A 19,947-nucleotide genomic window follows, 5' to 3' on the forward strand; every position below is an offset into this window, starting at 1 on the left:
GTTTAGGTTCACATCTGATCCTTCTCCAGTGATTTTGTCGCCGGTTTCTCAAAGTGTTTGTGGCTTTAACAGTCGGTTGTTCTTGCATTGGTATATATTCTATAATCACGCACGGTGCTCAGGAAGCCTTTGCACATTTAATTTACTTGCCTAAGATAATGATCTTATCCCTCGAACGGCAGTTGCATCTCAATTTTGTTCTTGTATTTCTGCCTTTTAGCAAGAAGCAATTAGATCTTAATTAACCCCAAACACTTTTAGAGACTGATGCTAGACCACATTCTGTACTTCTGTTGTTGTTGTCCCCCCCCCCCCCTCCTCCTCCTCCTCCTCATCATCATCATCACTCGGAGTCTTTGACTGTTCCATTTGATGCCTTTGGACATTATCATTATCGCCTGTTTGACTGGCTGAGTTACAGTGATGTACCAATTCCTGAACAAAAAACACACACACCGAGCAGAAAGGGCTAGCAGAAAAGCTTGTCCCTTCGATCATGATTGCCCAAGTTTTAGACTAGAGCCATATATATGAACATATATTTTCATGCTATATTTTATATTAAGCTATATGTTAAGGTTATGTTTGCAAGATATTCATGCCTATTTCTTGGTCCAAGTGGGCTTCCGGCTACAAGATCTTTTCACCAATTGTCATTCAGCTTTTCAGTCTTGGCACCAATGTACTTGTAGATATTATAAGACTTGTGAGTATGGTTGTGCTGTGGTATTACCCCCTTATGTAGTTCTATTGTACATATTGGCGAATCCTACTAGAATTGGCAGGAAGAAAAGACCGAGAACAACAGTATAATGAATGCGATCACTCAGCGGTGTGGTCTGAGTTGCACTATTTTCAAACACCAGCTGGATATAGTAGGATCCACATTTGTACTGCACGCTCCCAAATGTCTTAGCACAAGTACATTAGGTGCAGGATGCAGGGTTTGAATCGGGGTGGGGCAATAGAAAAGGTCTGAAGCGCACTTTGGCTAAGCACTACAGTCATCTCAAAACGTCAGGAGAAGGGTCTAAAACGCACATGGCCTAGTCCTTTTCCGGGTTAGTAGACACTACATAGGGGGCCTCTAGTATGAATGTTAAATGCTTCCGTCAATTCATGTCCAACACTTTCTACACCTTAATCCTGTCCAAGATTCATCAAACACACACCCTCAACTTATCAGTTGGACCAAACCTTCTACAAAGTACAAACATTAAATCTGCAGCCAGTTTATTATACACACACACGCACACAAACGCCCTTCTGATACTCAGCCATTGGCGGTGCACTGTGGCCTGTGCGGCTGCTGTCCCTGTGTGTCATTACAGCTCTACAGATTGGGAGATGGGTGATTGGAGTTATCTTTTAACAGAAGATGTTAAAACTGTATAAAGTAGAGAAAACAATGACTCAAAAAGGTCAGTCGTAATGGAAACTCATAAGCTGTACATTTGTAATAAAATAGTAAAACAAGTCAATTGTCCTTGATATACCTTCACATTTATTTTTACTGTATAAATGCTCACTCTAATAGAGACCAAGCGTGTTTTAACATCTCTGTAATGTGTAAACAGTATCAGTCTTGCTGAAACCTTTCAGTTTTAGAGAAAACGTGAACTAAATGATGCTGTTGACATTTTTAGCAAAGGGAACGAAAAACTGCACCATACTGCACTTTCTATTCATAAAAGAATCAAACTTCTACTAAAAAAAAACAATTTTGACATTAAAGGTGAATTATTTTTACATTGTTGAGCTGGTTTTATACTAGCAGTTTACTAATGAAGACAATCACACCACTGTTAGTGCCTTAGATTTTACTTCCATTGACAAGTTCTAGAAAAAGCAACTGACAAAAGTAAAAGTATGTAGTTACAATAAGACCACTACAACCCACCATAGCATTTAGAATATGTATAGGAACCAATTAAATAAGGTCTTATTTTTATTGTACATGTGTCTGTAAAATGCATTTCTCTTGTTTCCTTCTCAAGATTTGAGTTAGAGCTAGACTCAAATCAGCCAATATATTGGTAGAGTCGCAGAAATGCTAAAGATAAGTTTGAGGTTATTTAGAAAGTGTATTACTCTACAGTAAGATGACCCCATCAGTGCATATTTTTGTCACAATTCTTCAAAACAAAAAAATTTAAGGGATCCTTAAAAAATGGCATCAGGTAAAAATTGAGTTATCGGTCCGGCTATAACTGGTCCAAGCTAACATTTGCTTATGTTCATAAAAGATATGAGAAAACATCCTGACATCCATTCCAAAAAAAAAAATAGTTTCAAGCAAAAGTCCACGCCCTCAACGCTTCTGTGACGAGTTTGTCTTTAAAAAATCCTTCACTAATGCTTGTCCAAAAATACAGCTTGTACTATTTAAATTAAAACTAACACCGCACACAGCGTTGCTTAGAACAGCAACATATTCACATACTAAACCTTCACAGGTAAAAGCAACAGAATATTACTATTAAACTATTTATAAAATCAAATTTCAGACTAAATATAGAACAATAAAAGATATACTGTACATGCATTGAGCAAACTAAGACAAATACACTGTGTAATGTGTAGGAGAGTATTATGAGTATTGGAACAAATACAAATACATACAATGTGAAGGTCACTTTCTGTAATAAAGCCTGAGGGCTTCTCTTTGTGAGGATGTCCCCAAAGGACTGATCCAGAACCACAGGACTGATGAGGGTTGTACCAGTACTCATTAGTCAATATTCTTTGATGCTTGTTATTTGGGAACTGTGGTTTTGGTTACAATATTATTAAATGGTAAATCTATGACAAACATACAATATTTGAAAGAGAAATAATTTAGTTGTGTTCTTGCGGTTTATAACACATCACTTGTTTTGGATGGTCAAAACATGTTTTTCTGTTCTCCCTCCTTCACAAGGAAAAGTAGGTATAAAGATGGTCCCCCCAAAAAAACAAAAATGTAAGAGGACCTCTTTCAATTCACTCTGTACCCAATAAATCTGGAAACAGGATCTAACTGACCCTTGAGCAGCTTTGTGGAATTTCAGCTTGAGCTTTTCAGGTTATCTAGTAACTATTTTGATAGACAGGTTGTTGCCAGTATTGTCCACGTCCTCTACGTTCTCTGGGATTTGTCCTTCATGTTTCTATAGATGTTCTTCTGAGCTGGAGGAGCTGGGCAGAAGAACACACTCCTGTCTCCTGCCCCTTTTCCGCCTCCTGTTTGCAATTCGTAGCCTCCTGCGGATCACATCTACACACACACACACACACACACACACAAAAGAAAAAGTTTAAGAATATAAACAATCATTCCCTTCATTGAAAAGTTTATGTGTATGGTTCATCCTGTCTGTGTTAAAGGTGCTCTAAGCGATGTCAGGTGATGTCACTTCTTGTTGACCTTCGAAGTATTGTCAAACAAAACGGAGACTAGCTTGCCCCTCCCTCCTCCTCATCCCATCTCCCCCCCCCTCCTTTCCGCGCACTAACCCCAAAACCACTACCCCCAAATCCTTTTTGTTGGTTATCTGCTGGAACACTGTGTATGTTTGGTGGTGCAGGCTGGCTCAGTTTGTTTTTGTTGACGTTTGTAGACCCTGGGCTGTCTACAGAGACCCTGTTTTATAATTGTGTGTTCAGGGGACAGGCAGCTCGCGGATAGTGACGAGATGTATGCTGTATGTGACAAAGGTTGTAGCCTTAAAAACGCGTGACATCGCTTCTTAGAGCACCTTTGATTACTATGAACAATCTGGCTGTCAGGATTGGTTTGAGGAATAGAACAGTTTACTGGTGATTGTCCACCTACCTGCCACACTGTCGTAGTCCTGTTGAGGGTCGTGCCAGTAAAGACTGGGTGCGGTCCTCCAGTGGCGGTACAGGCGTGTGTGGAGCACTGACAGGGTCAGGAGAATCAGCAGGAAGCCCAGTGCTGCTGCTGCCCACACTCCCTCGTTTGTCCTGGGGGTCCTCAGCCACCCTTTATTCACGAGAGCGGCCGAGGCCCCTGACGCCTTGTTGCAGTCACAGTGTTCTGCTCCTTTGCAGCTGCCACAGTCGGGGCTGTTGGGCAGGGAAGTGGCTGACTGTGGGTTCTGGTGCTGTTGTGGCTGAGGTGGCGACTCTGATTGGGATTTGGAAACAGAACCAAAGCCAATCTTTTCACTTTTGTGTTGAGAGTGTGTGTCACTGTGTGTTTGCTTATGTTCCAACTCTCTCTCTTTAACATTCACCACTTCATTGACCTTCATTGTGCCATCTGCTGTGTTGCCTTTATCAAAGTTTTTCTCTGTAGAGATTTTCTCTTTCGGGCTGTGTCCAACAGAGTAGTCGTCCCTCTGCTTGGCTGAGTCTATACCTTTATCTTTGGAACCGAGGACCCGGGCTTCAGGCCTCGCGGTATCATTATGTTCCCTGTTCACACCATCTGCACCAAGATCCACCCCACCAGAGGGGTTTGAGTTTCTGAGGTCAGACATATTTGACTCCAAAGGAGTTGTGGCCATTGGTTTAAGGCTCTGATTTGTATTCTGGATCTTAGATTTAGAAGGAGCTCCCCTAGAACCTGGAGGATCTGAGAGAGTCCTGTTGCCTGGAAGAGGACCTGCTGATGGTCCAAATGTACCGTTGGAGTTATGGAAACTCCCTGTCTTACCGTTGGTGGGCTGGTGTGTTAGTGTGTTTTGTCTCGCGCTCTCCTCCTTAACATTGTCTTGTTTTTCTCTAATGGCAGCTCTTCTCTGCCTCCTTTTTCCTTCCTCTTTCATTTGTCTCAATCTTTCCTTCTTCAGGTTGGACTCTATCTCCGTCGCTCCAGTCAGCAGAGAAGAGATGGTCTGCTCACAGCATTGCCTCAGAGACTGGGGATTTACATTTACAACAACAGCGAGTAAGAGACACATGAAATCCTGCTGTAATTCCTCTTCTATGCTTCTTTTATTGCAGCACATGTCAAATTACAGATAATTCACTTAATGTAAACATACAAAATAAGCAAAGTTGTCAGTCAAGTCTCCAAACCTTCATTTTTGCGAAGTGTTCCTCTGGATGTGCATGTTGCTGCCGGTGCTGCTCGGCTGACCGGATTAACAACAGGTTGTACTTCCTGCTCTGGCTCAAACCACCAAACTGTTTTGGTGTGTTTGTTGTGGTCTCCAGCCAATTACAGACGTCTGAAGAGGTCACGGTGGCCAGCTCCAAGGTGTGACCCCATGACACCAAGGCAATTGGCTGAACACAAAGCAAACAATAAATATAAACTCTCTCTCTGTCCTCAACGTCCTTATGCCTGGTGACAGGGACAAAAAGGCCTCGTATATTACTGCTGTGCCTCAAACTGTAATGTTTTCTTTCCCACTTACATAAAGGTTGTTGTAAACCAATTAAATGTGGCCTGGTCTTGCATCAGAATCAGAAAGGGGTTTATTACCAGATAGGTTTTCCACACTATGAATTGCCTTGTAGTTTGGTGCATGCAATTTAATTCAGTTTTATTTCTAGTGTCAAATCATAACAGAAGTTGCAGGACACTATTTCCAGATAGAGTCAAGACCATACTCTATAATTTACAAAGATTAAATAATTCACCCCAGCGTATGCATTTGGTGAGAAGAAATAGAAAAATGACCGTATAGACATATGAGAAGGACAATAACCAAATATGTGAAATAAAATATATAAGGCTTTTGAATTGGCAAGCTGTAGAGTTTTGTGGGGAATGTGCACACAAATATTAAGAGAGGATGTGCAAACAATCCCGGTTTAGGCAGAATAGGTTATTTGGGAAAGAAGTATTGAGTTGCATCTTCAGTTTTGCTCAGGTGTTGAAATGAACAAAGGCATAGTATGCTAAGTTCAAAATTTTTAACAAGTGAACAGAAGATGTAAAGAAGTATTGAGATTCTACTGTCCCTTACTACCTTTGGTGGGTTAGAGAACAGAGAGAGGGCGCCTGTCTCACCATGTGTTCATTGAGCTGAGGATGTGAGGTTAGAATGTGGTCTGGCAGACACGAGCGGGCCAGGACAGACAGAAGGAGACGCTCATGGAGAGGCGCACAGGGATGGTACAGCAAAACAGATGCTCCGTGCTAGAAAACAAACAAAACACATGTCACAACTCATATGACCATCCTCGTCCACATCCTCTACCATTACCATAGAGTTTACACCGATTTGGCCTACACCGAACTTTGACACAATTATGACATAGTAACTAAGACTAAGTGCTTACAATACTGGCAGTATTGTATTCCCTCCTTGTCTGGTAATGTTTTTCAGCAGGCAATGATTCCTAAGGGAATACATATGGGTTTCTTTGTGGAGAATAACCAACTAATGTGTTAGTGAAACACGCTGCAGTCTCCAGTATGGTGTTGCTTTAATACAAATCCCAGACCATTACTGCTAGTTAAATCCCACATATGGCATTACTGTTTGCCAAAGGTCTAGACAGGTAGAATGTGACTTTAAGTTTAAAAAAAATGTTATATAAAGATTAAGTTTTAACTCCACAGTTTGATGCTTAAACAAATATTTCTAGATTGAGGAAATAATACAGGAGAAACTGTTGGCAAATCAGTGACCCAGAAGAATTGGCTGCCAGTCTACAACCACTGAACTCTAAGTGTCTATCAACCCCATATGTTAAAACTACAGTATCCTAAGGGAAAAAAAAACAAGGCATTCGATGTGAATATACAAAGATGAACCACTATACTGTGTTAACTGTTAACTATCTTGTCACTACTAAAGGACTAACTGGAGTTACTACAAAAACTGACAGACTGGAGACAGAACACCAAGACATGTTTGATGTTGCAACTTACGTGCAAGTTATTGAGCCACCGTTGAGGAGGACAGTACAAGTACTCTCCACACTCTGCCCTTACTGGTCTGTACGCTCCACTACAACACACACACACACATGTATAAATAATAATATCCTGAAGAAACCCCACAGAAACCAAAAGGTGTGTATAATAATAATGTATACTTTATTAATCCTGCATAGAACAATTACAATGTTTTCACTCTTTACAGACACAGGAATTACACACATGCACTAAAAAGAGAGATGTCAGAGTGTGTGTGTGTGTGTGGGGGGGGGGTCTGCCCATGGAAAGACGCCCTAAGCAGTTGGGGATTTGGTCCCTTAATCAAGAGCACCTTGAGGTGAACTGGCACCTTTCCAGCTACCAGTCCACCACCATACTTTGGTCTGTATGGAGACTTGAACCAGCAACCCTCCAGTTCCCAACCCCACTCCCTACTGACTGAGCTACTGCCACCAACATGTGTGCATGTGTCAGTGTCTCTTACCCACATCTCCATAGTGCATCATCTGCCTGTCCAAACAGCCTTACCTGTTGGGAATGGTATGGTTGTAGGAAATAGATGTATCCATGCAGATCTGCCTGGCTGGCTGCAGTGAAAAGAAATCTCGCCAAATTATTTTTATCACCTAATCTCTATGTTACACCCAGTCATCAGTCACCCAAGACAAACACTTAAAAGCTTTTCAGTTTACACCCATTTGTTGTTAACAACAATAATATAACAAGGAAGATGTTTAATACCTCAAACTGACACCACAACTTACAAATTTCAATATATCACAAAACACTCTTTGTAAAGTTAAACAGGGCAAAGCTTTTGGTTCATTTCATGCATTGTTCAGAATTCAGAATTTGAATTTGCATGTGTGTCACAGAGTGCTATCCCATTGTGCTTTGACTTTTGAGAAATAGCCATTGGTGTATGAGGGTCAAAGGTTGGGTAAAACGCACATACAATGCTTGGTAAAGTGCTTACTCACCACAGGATCATACACCGTGTCAATACTGGGACGTCTCTGTAGATAAGAACGAGTCTGGTTAAACCACTGATGGAGCAACCTGAACGAAAAAATGTAGCTTTCTGAGCTGATTTACACTAGCAGCAGTGCCAATAAGGATACACCACAACTATTACTTCCCCATGATGTTTAGCACCCTACCCATCTTTGGAGGTCATGCTAGCATAGACGATGATGATGTCAGCTGTATCCATAGTTACCTGAGGAGATACTGGCGAAGTAGTAGACCCTGGACAGTCCCAATAAACAGCAGGCAGGTCCCTATCCAAAGACAGCTATCACACACACACACAATGTGAGTGCGGCTACAATTACTGAATAACACTGTTAACGTTATGGCAGACACACACAAACATTTTATGGTTATATAAATTGTAAGTAACCTTTCCATTGTCACATCCCGGCGGTCCCAGAGACACACCACACCGACCCAAACTGACCCAGAGTGCTGCAAACACAGTCACTGTCAGCGGCGGCGGGGACGTCGTTTGGCTCGGCATGGTCCTTCAATTATGACCAGACAGACGCATATTTAGATGGCTGCCATAGATTCCGTTTGCTCCTCTAGCTACAGAGCGACAAAGAACGGAGCTTTCATAATAGAATAATAAATAAAAGGTGATAAAGTGTTATATACTTCCATAACTTTTAGCTACTTCGCCAGTGTATGATAAATGTCAAGTTGTTCACATTGTTAAAAGATAATGTCCGTTTTCCTTACGCGAATTTCAAAATAAAATCTGGGTCATCAATTTAAGTAGGTAATTTAAATATTTAATATTTAATATATTAGTATGTTTCTCTGTTCCTACATATAGTGAGACAGTTAAGTACTCCATACGCTATTTTGTAATTATGTGAGATGCAGTCTTTGTTGTTTTTTTGGCTTATCATTAAAATTGTAATATTGCTTTTATTGTGAGAATCAAATCCCATTTCCGGTGTGGTGACGCGCTGCTGTTTTCGAATAACTTTCCTCAGATTTTAAACTACGGAAGCTGGAAAGGAACAAAAGAATCGACGTAGGCTATTATGCTAGCCTGTGGTTTGAGCTCTGAAAATCCTCTGGGAGGCGACATTACAACATAATCTGACTGATTTTGTAGTTTGCACATGATAACTACAGACCAAACTGAGTACGATTTTTTTTTCCAGTTATCAACCTTTTAAGCTTATAGGAAAACTTTACCGCGAGTTTTTACTCACAAACAATGCAGGTGGGCTAACTGTCCTGTCACTGTAGGCAGTAGCGTCACAAACAGGCCTCATGTACTAGAACGGTTGGACCAGTTCATTTAGGTACAAGTCAAATATGACAGCCATGTTGGATGCCAAACGGTGCTTTCAAATTAAAACAGACTCTTTAAAAACATTCTGTGAAATAAAGAATTTGAAGAACAGAAATTATAAATGAAAACAGTGAAAGTGGCACACAAAATATATGGTGGGTGTCCTTAAGTAACATTAAATATATATATGTTTTTGCATTAACTTGTGAAGAGAAGTCTCTTATTTTGGAAGGATTGACACTTTCCCTGTTTCTCCAACACACAGTCAATGTTCCCCACCCATAAGACTCATTTTCAGAAAGGTGCACAGGTCTGTCTATCAGATGAGGCGTAGATTTCTGGACAGAGGAGAAGTCCGGACCTAAATGGAGTCTGCCCTCCCCAAAGGTTTGCTGTCTTTTTCTTTTTTTTTCTCACTATGATCGCCTTAACATTGTACATAGTTTATAGTTTGATGCATGTTTGTGGTCCTTCTCTTACTTATCAACAAACAACAATTATTTCAGGAAGAAAGGTAATAATCCATTTGTTACTATTTTATAGAAGTGTTTCTATGACAGATATAGCCTTTTTACATAAAAAAAGACTTTGTCTTTTGCACACTGTAAATGGTGTGCCACTTGTCTGAATTGTTGTAAAAGTTTAGCAATTTGATTAATGGCAAAGGACACCAAAAAGTTATCAATATGCATGCAAGCACTGTTTCATTGTTTTAGTATCTTAGGTTTGATTTGTACTCCTCTATGTTTTTAATCTAGCTGTCGATTAGATAATAAAGGAAGTTCTGACAGCATGGTAAAATAAATAGATAGAAACAAAAACAGCTGAGCCCCCAGTTTTCCTCCAAGTTTGTATAGATATAGGCTACTGGTGGCTTAGTAGTGGAAGAGTTTGGGATTCCAAATTTATAGGGAAAAAATAAAATAAAAAACAATTTCAGGGTTTTGGCGTTTGTCTCCTGTCACCCTGTAGCTCTAGCTGGAGCCGGCGCTGCAGGTGTCCAGCAGCCAGGGACACGCCCTCCTGGTGGTTTGCAACCACTGACTGAATCAGACGAGCCCACAGACCTGGGCAAGGTAGAGGGAACCAAGAGTCAGTCTGGACACCCTGCAGGAGCAAAAGATGGACAGGTAAGCAAACCAAAGGAGCATGGGCCTATGATAATTTGACATCAAATAGTAATGATACTTTATTATTCATTAGCTATAGTTATAGTTTGTTATAATTTCATGAAATCAATGAAAAAAGATATATAACATGCGCCAACAGTGCAAAATGATAAACTGCATTAAAGTAAAGAGCATTAAGTGTTACTGTGATGCTTGGTGGAACTATTTCCACCAGATTGAATTCTAAAGAGTGTGAAAGACACTGCAGATAATAATCTCTGTTTTCTCTTTTCACCAGGAGTTGAACTCATTTGATAGCTCTCTGTCCTCCTCGGACAGCGAGGATGAGGGCAAGAAAGAAAAGAAGAAGAAACAGCTAAAGAAGAAGAAGAAGAAGGAGAAGAAGAAAGTATGTCTCCAAAAACTTATCTTCTCAAATAAGTAATATTCACTCTTGAGTGCATTTTCTGAGTATTTTCTTAAAAACTCTGTGTGAACGTTGCACGGACTTAGTTGGGACATGGCTGACAAACTTACAGTCTCTTCAGTCTGTTGACATGTAGATGAAATCAGGTTAGTTACAAACAAGTCAGTTGACTCTGTGGTTTCTAAAGGGTGGTGCTTTGATTGAAAGCTACTAATGTGAAGCAGAAATCATGAGTTCTTCTGACTAATAATTGTGGATGGAAGTTTAATGTGGGCTGCATCTAAAAAAAGCCAGTCAAACAGGAAACTTTTTTGGTTGGTAAATCATTCTGCAGTTTATTTTGTGTGTTGCTAAGTACTTGAAGAGAACCTCCCTTCTCAAGGCGTCTATGACAAAGCCTCGCTTCGGTGTGTTTGTAGTGACTCATTCATTTAGATTCTCATTTATGTCTTTCACAGATAAAGGAATAAATGAACCTGTTTAATGTGTACACAGGATTCCAGCTCAGCATCCTCTTCTTCTTCTTCTTCCTCCAGCAGCTCCTCAGACAGTGACAGTGAGGTAAGTTGTGAGCATGTGCCCGGGAGGTTGTTGGTTCAATCCCCAGACCGACAGGATAAAATCTGGGTGGGGAAAGTGAAGGAGCAGCGCTTGTCCCTCCCTTATCACCACCACTGACTCGGGGAAGTCATGTTGACGCTGGATAATTACAAGAATATAATTTGGAATCTTGTTGAGAATTGAGTTTATACTTGCAGGCAAGTGCAAAACGTTTTACAGGCAAACTTTGGACTGAACAGTGGGGCGAGCATCTCGTCGTCATTGTACATTGGGGGTGGCAGTAGCTCAGTCCATAGGGAGTTGGGTTGGGAACCGGAGGGTCACTGGTTCAAATCCCTGTATGGACCCAAAAAGTTGGGAGCGTGGATTGGTGGCTGGAGAGATGCCAGTTCAACTCCTGAGCAAGGCACCGTAACCCCCCAACCGCTCAGGGCACTGGTCCAGCTGGCAGCCCGCTCACTCTGACATCTCTCCATGTATAGTGCATGTATAGGTCCTGAGCATGTGTGTGTATTTCAGGCCTGTGTTTGAGTACTAACAAAAAGTCTGTACACAGAGTGTAGTGCAGTAATTTCCCCATTGGGGACTAATAAACAAATTATCTTTATTATCTTACATGTTTTGCACACAGCGCAACATACACAGGCTTGAATATGGAATACTAGGAATGGAAGGGACACACCCTTAGGGTGGAGAATGACCTCCGGTTAGGTGAGAGAAGTGTCAGGTTAGTTACAAACAAGTCAGTTGACTCTGTGGTTTCTTAAGGGTGTAGAATGACGACCGGTTTACTGTGAGTATGGGGCGGGGCGTAGCTAGGTGGAAAGAGGGAGCGGATATCATTCCAGTATAATTGGAGCCCAGGGGCGATTCTAGGATCAGACCTTTAGGGGGGCTCTGCCCCAAATAAGAATGTGACAGAGTTACAATCAGTAGTTTCACTGGATAACAACAAATTTATGTAATTATTATCATAACAGAGGATAAATGCAAAATATTGAACATGTGGAAAAAATACATAAGTCCTTTTATGGACCACCAGATCAAATGAAATTATAATGAGGTGTAAACAATCAATAAATACAAAATAAAATGAGTTACAGGTGCATAGCATTGACGACAGCAACACAGGATATTAAACCTGTTTCTTTGAACCTGTAATTGTTTGTCCTCTGTCAGTAACAGACAAGTTTGCAAACTCTAACTTAAAGCACTAAAAAAACTTTTTTATTACTATAATTTTTAAGGGGCCTTGAGCCCCCCTAAAGAGCATCTAAAATCAACACTGTTGGAGCCCATTTCTGATCTTCTGAATAAAAACAGAACTTTTTTTTTTAATTTGTCAAGGCAGAAAAGATGAAAATTTGATATTTTGAACCCATTTTTCCCGTTTTTCCAAATGTCCGTTTGTGCTTAGAAAATTGAAATGATACGCAGACTGGACAGCATGACCCGTGTTGGTTTTGGCTGCATGTCCACAGTAACAGGATGTTTGTTATGTGATTGTATTAAAGGCACCCAACCCTAATTCTGATAACATTATCTTTATATATGTTTACAAATGCAACACTCACTTTGCAAACAAGCTTCATACATATGGACACAGTTAACATTTTAAAACATCTAAAAACAAAATATGAAAGAATTGACATGCTGTTGCAGGATGAGAAGAAGAAGAAGAAAAAGAAGAAGAAGAAAAAGGAGAACAACAAGGATGAGAAGAAAGAGTATGTCAGGGACAGTGTTTGCATATCTGGTGAGTGGAACAGAGCATTTTTTTCATTTGCATTATGAAACCTGGTTAATGTTTAAGATATCATAACAGGTTTTAGATTATTGATAAGTCCCGTGACCGTGAGGATAATGCATTTACAGGCTCTGTGCATTCTCCTTTATGAAATCATGTACTGTATATTGCAAATCATATTCCCACTTTGTGGGATACTATTTAGGTACACTGTTTTATGTTACATTTGATATGTAGCCTTGTAATCCAACATCTTAAACAAGCATTTCTAATGTTCTTTGCAAGAAGTTCATTCCATCTTGTCTGCTGCCGTTTAACATAACGTAACGTAGAGGTGTTCCTGTGTGTCTCTACAACGTGTAACGTTAGACAGCCAATCACAAACATGATTAGATTTCGGAAGAAGCATGCTGCATGCGTATTGGCTCACTGACGCTGATGCGATTTATTCCTTTGGTATTAAAATCAGATTTGGAATAACGCGGCATTTTTCCATACTTAGAGCAAGGCCGCCCAATTGGGGCCCGCGGGCCATGATTGGCCTGTGTTCTCTTTGTTATGTAATCAGTTTAAACAAACCAGTTTTAAGGCAAAGACTTCCCATTTAAATTACATACATACATTTTTTTTTTATCTACGGAAAATGGTACGAATTAGGTTATTCTTCAACATAGACATTTATTTTTGGCAACATTGACATTGTCTGTGTTCGCAGCCTGATAATGAAAACCTCAATTCTCACATAATTTATTTAGTTAAGTATGCAATTTAAAAGGCTGTTTTGTCAAAAAAGTTGACAGAATTATATAAACAATATTCACAACTGCATCATTGTTCTATTCTGCATCTATGTGATAGATTACTTCTATTAAACAGATGCTTTCTATTTTAACGTACGTAATGTTTTCAGCTCCTGATGGCCAAATGGAAGAAGGTGTGAAGATGAGCCAGGTAAGACAGACCAACCTCCATTTTAAAATGGGCTACTTGCTGTTAAACTTGTCTTCATAGAATTTCTGTAATGAATCCTTTTCTTGCTTCAGGGTTACAACTCATCAGATGATGAGAACGACAAGAAGAAAGAGAAGAAGGACAAGAAGAAAATGAAAAAGAAGAAGGTATGTACACATTTGCCATAATACAGCAGATTAAAAGTTTAATAGACTACTTAATGACAACAATGAAACATTAGTACATGAGTACACTTGAAACCTTTTTGTTACTAACTATCTACCGTACTTCTGTCCCAGGATTCTTCCTCATCTGACAGTTCATCATCCGACAGTGAGGATGACAAGAAAAAGAAGAAGAAGAAGAAGAAGAAGAAGAAGAAGAAGAAGAAAAAGGTTTGATTTATCTGATACAGTTACAATATTGCAAATGTATTGGGTGTCAACTTCCTGTCTGTCTCTGTGTAAAGACAAATGATCTAAACTGATACGTTAATTATTTTGTTTCCCTTTCAAAGGCCTCCAGCTCCTCTTCTTCAGATAGCTCTTCGTCATCCTCCTCTGACAGCGATGATGACAAAAAGAAAAAGAAGAAAAAGGACAAGAAGAAAAGGAAAATGAAAGACAAGAAAAAGGTAATGTAACGTGAATTAGTTTTTTTGTTTTATTTGTCCAACTGAGCTGGCTTCAGGGCATAACATGTGCTGCTATTGTGTTTTGTGTAAGTTAGGAGGAATTTGCAGAAAGTATACAGTAAACCATTTACATTTACAATGAATCATGTAATGTATGTTCCCTTGCCAACGACAGAATTGTGTAATAAAAGACTGTTGCTGAATAAATGATAATAATGTCTTAACCACGGTTGCATGATTGGCAAACAGATTCTATGACAATAATACTACTTACTTTCATTGACACAGGATTCCAGCTCTTCATCAGCATCTTCATCTTCTGACAGTGATAAAGATAAGAAGGAGAAGAAGGAGAAGAAGAAGAAGAAGGACAAGAAAAAGGACAAGAAAAAGACAAAGAAGAAGGATAAGAAAGAGGTAAAACTTAATTTTTCTTTAAAAACAAAACAAAAAGAAAAGCCCGGGGCCTCTAAACGATCCAAAAGGTTTTCAGGTCCGGATCCAGGAGATGACACTTGGATTGGTTTATTATATGTCACACTCAAAACACACCTAAGAATTAATAAATACACAACCCTTTACACCATGCGCCCGGTGCACAGACCCTTTTTAATGTCGTCAAACTAGCAAAAGTGGATATGGACACGCCCTAAATGCACCTGCGCCATGCGTTTCACGCCGTGCGTTTAGATTGTAAAATAGGGCCCACATTGTTCATCAACTATATTCAAATTATGTTCCAATGAATGGGTCAGTCAACAAGGGTGTGTTGTACTTGTGTGTACTGTACACATCTCTGCATACAGTATGTTTGTGGGGACACACCGGGTGGCAGTATATAAAGTAAGCCTGAGCTTGATTGTATTTGTGATCTTCCACAGGACAAAGAGCAGAATGAGCTCTGCCATGCTACTGCTCTTTTAGCAGTTGGTGAGTATTGCTATACAATAAATAATAAATCACAACCATAATTGCAAACAAACCTGTTGATTTGGTTGATGCAGTACTACTGGATTATTCTGCAGATGGTGAGCTTGCAGAACCATGTGCTGACGGAGATAAAAAGAAAGATGAAGTTGCTGACAAGGTGAAATACTCACACGCACTGAATGCACGCATCACATGTATGCACAAATCCCCGGGAAATCATTGTTTTTGTTTTTTTTGTCATGACAGGCCAAGAAAACGCTTAAAGCAACGGAAGAAGGCAAACTGTCCTCTGGATCAGCAGGTATGTGGGCTACTTAGAGGCTCGAACAAATCAAGCAGAGGTTGGAGGCTTGGAAAAAGTGTTGTTGTTTTGGTTGTAATGGTGTTTCCTGTCCAGCGGGGGGAGCAAAGGCATTGCCTATTGGTATTGAGGAAGGCCACCTGAGTGATGATGAGGGAGAAGGAGGGGAGGATAAGGAGAAGGAGAAGGAGAAGAAGAAGAAGAAGAAGAAGAAGAAGAAGAAGATGAAAAAGATGAAGAAAAAGGTGATCACAATATGTGAATTCTGCTGTAAAAAGAATGTATTAGTCTCTAAACTCCCTTCAAACAAAATAAAAATGAATGCAGCTTTTTCAATGGGCATTACAGTTGTCATAGTGCATCATCACCACTGCATAGAATAGTTATGTTATAGGACAATCAAGATGAGAATTCACAGGGATTTTTTAAAAAATAAGTGTTTTTTGCGACAGGATTCTGATTCATCCTCAGACAGTGATGAGGACGAAACAGACAAGAAAAAGAAGAAAAAGAAGAAGGTAAAAGTACACAAAGACCAGTATATGTTATCGTTTATAAATTGCATCTGACATATAAATAGACCTTTATTTGTTTTAATGGCATTTTTTATGAATTTAAAGTGTTTCTGTGTGCAGGCTGGGTGAATTCAAGATTCAAATTTGTCCATAAGTGAGAATATGAGTCGCTCTTTCTCATTGAATTATTATTTGATTTGATCTACAGGAGTCCTCCAGCTCCTCTTCTTCATCTGATAGCTCCTCCTCGGACAGCGAAGATGACAAGAAAAAGAAAAAGAAGGAGAAGAAGAAGAAGGATAAAGTTTGTGCGATCACCACCTCAGTATATGCCACTTTTGTACTAGTGCTGTTTAATGTTATTATATAATCTTTGGCCTTCTCTCTCCTTACAGGACTCCAGCTCTTCCTCCTCTGATAGTGAAGATGACAAGAAGAAGAAAAAGAAGAAGAAGAAAAAGAAGGTAAAACATTGGAAATATCTTACAATTTCCTCATGTTGTTCTGAGGGATTAATGTCAGGCTCCTGATGCACATAACCAGTTTAACGAACAAAGATGCATTCTATGACTGACTGACTCACATCCTTTTCTAGAAGTCCAGCTCTTCCTCCTCTTCCTCGGATAGTGATGATGACAAGGTGAGATCACACACACACACACACACACACACACACACACACACACACACACACACACACACACACACAAATCTATTATATGAATTATTTATCAGTAGCAAAGTTTAAAATGTTCACAGAGATAAACAGCTGTAAAGCTCAGCATGAACTTTTGTCCTTTTTTTGACTTTAGAAGAAGAAGAAAGATAAAAAGAAGAAGAAGAAAAATAAGAAAAAGAAGAAGAAGAAGGATAAGATGAAGAAGAAGGTGAGAGCATCTCATCTTTTGTTTTCCATTCCTGTTTTTTGGTTGATTATAAGTTGATTATTGAGGATATTAACTCCTGGAAATTGACCAAAACAAAGCAGCGGATCATTGACAACTCAGTGACATTTTCTGCAGAAAACCTATGACTCTTGGTCAGTGGTAGAAAGATTGAAGTGAAACAGCTGAATCACCATGTCAGCGTGCATGGTGGCTGTAATCACTAAACCAACACGTTTTGTTTCTTCCACCTTACAACCAAAGGGTACATCACCACTGTGGAATTACTGCTGTCTTGATGCAATGCTATGTGTTTTCATCATTTTCTGTCAAGGATTCTTCTTCTTCTGACTCCTCCAGTGATTCTTCTAGTGATGATGATAAGAAGAAAAAGAAGAAGGATAAGAAGAAGAAGAAAAAGAAAGACAAGAAAAAGGTAAAACAAAGTCAGTGTATTGTATTTGACCAAAAACATAAAAACATAAAAGACAAAAATAAACATGCTTACCATATTTACACCCATCAAGGATTCAGATTCATCTAGCAGTGATGATGACAAGAAGAAAAAGAAGAAGAAAGACAACAAGAAAGAGAAAGATAAGAAGAAGAAAAAGAAAGACAAGAAAAAGGTAAAACAAAGTGGATGTGTTTGTCCAAACAGCCTCCTGCTTAATATATTTGTAAGAGTTATTTCCTAAGATGTCTTTTTTGGGGACGAAAAATATAAGCAATATATTAACACAATTACCATATGTACATCCACCAAGGACTCAGATTCTTCTAGCTGTGATGATGACAAGAAAAAGAAAAAGAAGAAGAAAGACAAGAAAAAGAAAAAGGACGACCAAAAGAAGGTAATGTACAGTGGTGTGTGATGAGAAAACCTTTTGTTTTTGTTTAAAACAGATCTAGAGTGTTTCCATGCTTTATATTTAAGCAGGACTCCAGAAGTTCTAGTGACAGTGACAGGAAACATAAAAAGGACAAGAAGAAGAAGAAAAAGGTAATTTACTCATGACATGAGAATATCATCAGATTATACCTAATGTGGGTGCCTGGATAGATCAGTAGATAGAGCAGGCACCCATACGTAGAGGTTTACTCCTCGACGCAGTGGGCCCGGGTTCGACTGCGACCTGGAGCAGATCATGTCGTTCCCCCTCTCTCTCTCCCCTTTCATTTCTTCAGCTGTCCTGTCAATTTAGGCCTAGAAAGGCCCCCCAAAAAATAATCTTAAAATAAAAGATTATGTTTAATGTGAAGGTGAAATTACTTTTTTTCCTGTTCAGAGTTCTGGCTCATCAGGAAGTGAAACTGACAAAAAGAAAAAGATTGTAAGTTTGCCCCTAATATAAATGATTTGAAAAGTTTCATGGGTGATTACAAGCATTACGTTGGGTCAAGCTGATATTTATTTTCTCCCTGTATGGTTAACTTTTTAAATAACAGCTGTTGATTTCCTTCCAGGAAAGCCCTGATGGTGAGCAAAGTGTCCTGCCAAAAATGGAAGTTTCAAGCTCAGTTGGTGGCGGCCTTTCAGCTCCCAGTGACAGCTGCTCCAAGCCTGGTTGTTCTTCTACTTCTGTCAGCTTCGTGTCACTCCCCTCCAAACCCATGGTGAAGCTGGATCCTCTGAGTCCTTCAGCTTTCTCCAGGCCCTCTGTCTCTGGCTCTTTACTGAGTATGGGAGACAGGGCCCCCATTCGCAGACCCCCCAGCCCCATGGAGTCTCTGATGGGGAGCCCAAGGAGGTATGGAGACGGAGCAACCCGTTCCACCTCCCACCTCACCTCTAGTGATATATTGAGAGGCACCAGGCCTTACTAATAATGAGATGTCATTGATCAAAATAGATGTTATGTATTTTTTTTTAAAGTATGGCTTACACGAAACTGAAGGATGTTGTGTAATGTGATAAGCTCTAATTATGTTCTTACTACCCTGATTTTATACACGAATATTATGATGAGCGGTTACTATATAAAGATGCATTGGGACATGATAAAACACTTTAAGTTGAGGAAGAAAATGATTCCATGATAAATGACCATATATAGGCTATACTTTTTAATTGGTAAGAAAATGCACATTATTAGCAGAAATATTAATTCACAATCACATGAAATAATTCAAAAGCCTTGATTTGCTGAATAAAACAATGTGATTTTATTTGTTTTGTTTCCTGTCTAAACTTCCTCGGTTTTTCAGGTACAGAGCAAGAACATTATGGCCGCAGGAGCTGTTTGTTGGCTTTTGATGCAGATGTGTATTGTGCTGGTTTTATCTTAATAAAGAGGAGAATGACAATAAAGCCTCTAACATATGTTTTACTAAACTATTACTATCTGCAAATGACAGTGTAAACATTTAGTACCAGGGAAAGTGTAGCCTAAGGGGTGACCAAGGGGTTTCTTTATTTACAGCACACAGCGTTACGGCATTACGGCGCTTCCCCACACAAATGTAAAACTTAAAATTACATCCGCTGGTAATGGACCCTACATTGGATCCCAAAAGTATACACTTTACCCCAGCAGTTTATCATCATCAAGAACATCTCCACATAATTCAGATCACACCCTTCTTCCCAGGCTTAGCCTTTTATCCAGCAACAACAACAATCCATCTTAAAAATGATAATATTGTAACTTCCTAAAGAACATCTATATATATATTTGTGTATATGTGTGTGTTTATATACGTGATATATATATATATATATATATATATATATATATA

At 39.5% G+C, this 19,947-nt stretch overlaps 2 protein-coding genes across 2 annotated transcripts; one reads left to right on the top strand and one right to left on the bottom strand.

Moving 5' to 3' along the window:
- Window positions 1–867: 867 nt before the first annotated feature.
- tp53i13 (tumor protein p53 inducible protein 13) lies at window positions 868–8,539 on the bottom strand. Its single transcript, XM_034867915.1, has 10 exons — window positions 8,498–8,539; window positions 8,244–8,428; window positions 8,061–8,135; window positions 7,822–7,857; window positions 7,370–7,428; window positions 6,833–6,911; window positions 5,966–6,094; window positions 5,026–5,235; window positions 3,815–4,865; window positions 868–3,256 (listed from the first exon to the last, which is right to left on the bottom strand). The coding sequence occupies exons 2-10, from the start codon at window positions 8,358–8,360 to the stop codon at window positions 3,150–3,152; spliced, it is 1,863 nt and encodes a 620-aa protein (XP_034723806.1). The 5' UTR covers window positions 8,361–8,428; window positions 8,498–8,539; the 3' UTR covers window positions 868–3,149.
- An 882-nt stretch (window positions 8,540–9,421) lies between these two features.
- On the top strand, window positions 9,422–19,377 carry LOC117942452 (cylicin-2-like). Its single transcript, XM_034867914.1, has 25 exons — window positions 9,422–9,536; window positions 10,122–10,279; window positions 10,557–10,667; window positions 11,181–11,246; window positions 12,909–13,002; window positions 13,904–13,944; window positions 14,037–14,111; window positions 14,244–14,339; window positions 14,462–14,578; window positions 14,867–14,995; window positions 15,460–15,508; window positions 15,604–15,665; window positions 15,755–15,809; window positions 15,906–16,054; window positions 16,262–16,327; window positions 16,533–16,628; window positions 16,720–16,788; window positions 16,920–16,964; window positions 17,137–17,211; window positions 17,543–17,644; window positions 17,736–17,837; window positions 17,976–18,062; window positions 18,146–18,211; window positions 18,498–18,542; window positions 18,676–19,377. Exons 1-25 carry the CDS (start codon window positions 9,515–9,517, stop codon window positions 19,033–19,035), a joined length of 2,337 nt encoding a protein of 778 aa, XP_034723805.1. The 5' UTR covers window positions 9,422–9,514; the 3' UTR covers window positions 19,036–19,377.
- The last annotated feature ends 570 nt before the right edge of the window (window positions 19,378–19,947 follow it).

The sequence above is a fragment of the Etheostoma cragini genome, chromosome 3 (assembly GCF_013103735.1).
Source record: "Etheostoma cragini isolate CJK2018 chromosome 3, CSU_Ecrag_1.0, whole genome shotgun sequence".
NCBI lineage: Eukaryota > Metazoa > Chordata > Actinopteri > Perciformes > Percidae > Etheostoma > Etheostoma cragini.

Bases quoted from the DNA above. Each gene is read 5' to 3' on its own strand.
- tp53i13 (XM_034867915.1), bottom strand. From the start codon at position 8,360: ATGCCGAGCCAAACGACGTCCCCGCCGCCGCTGACAGTGACTGTGTTT. The intron at 8,136-8,243 runs GTTACTTACAAT...TGTGTGTGATAG, and splicing joins CGGGATGTGACAATGGAAAG to CTGTCTTTGGATAGGGACCT. The intron at 7,858-8,060 runs GTAACTATGGAT...TCTTATCTACAG, and splicing joins CTTCGCCAGTATCTCCTCAG to AGACGTCCCAGTATTGACAC.
- LOC117942452 (XM_034867914.1), top strand. From the start codon at position 9,515: ATGGAGTCTGCCCTCCCCAAAG. The intron at 15,666-15,754 runs GTGAAATACTCA...TTGTCATGACAG, and splicing joins AAGATGAAGTTGCTGACAAG to GCCAAGAAAACGCTTAAAGC. The intron at 16,328-16,532 runs GTAAAAGTACAC...TTTGATCTACAG, and splicing joins AAAAGAAGAAAAAGAAGAAG to GAGTCCTCCAGCTCCTCTTC.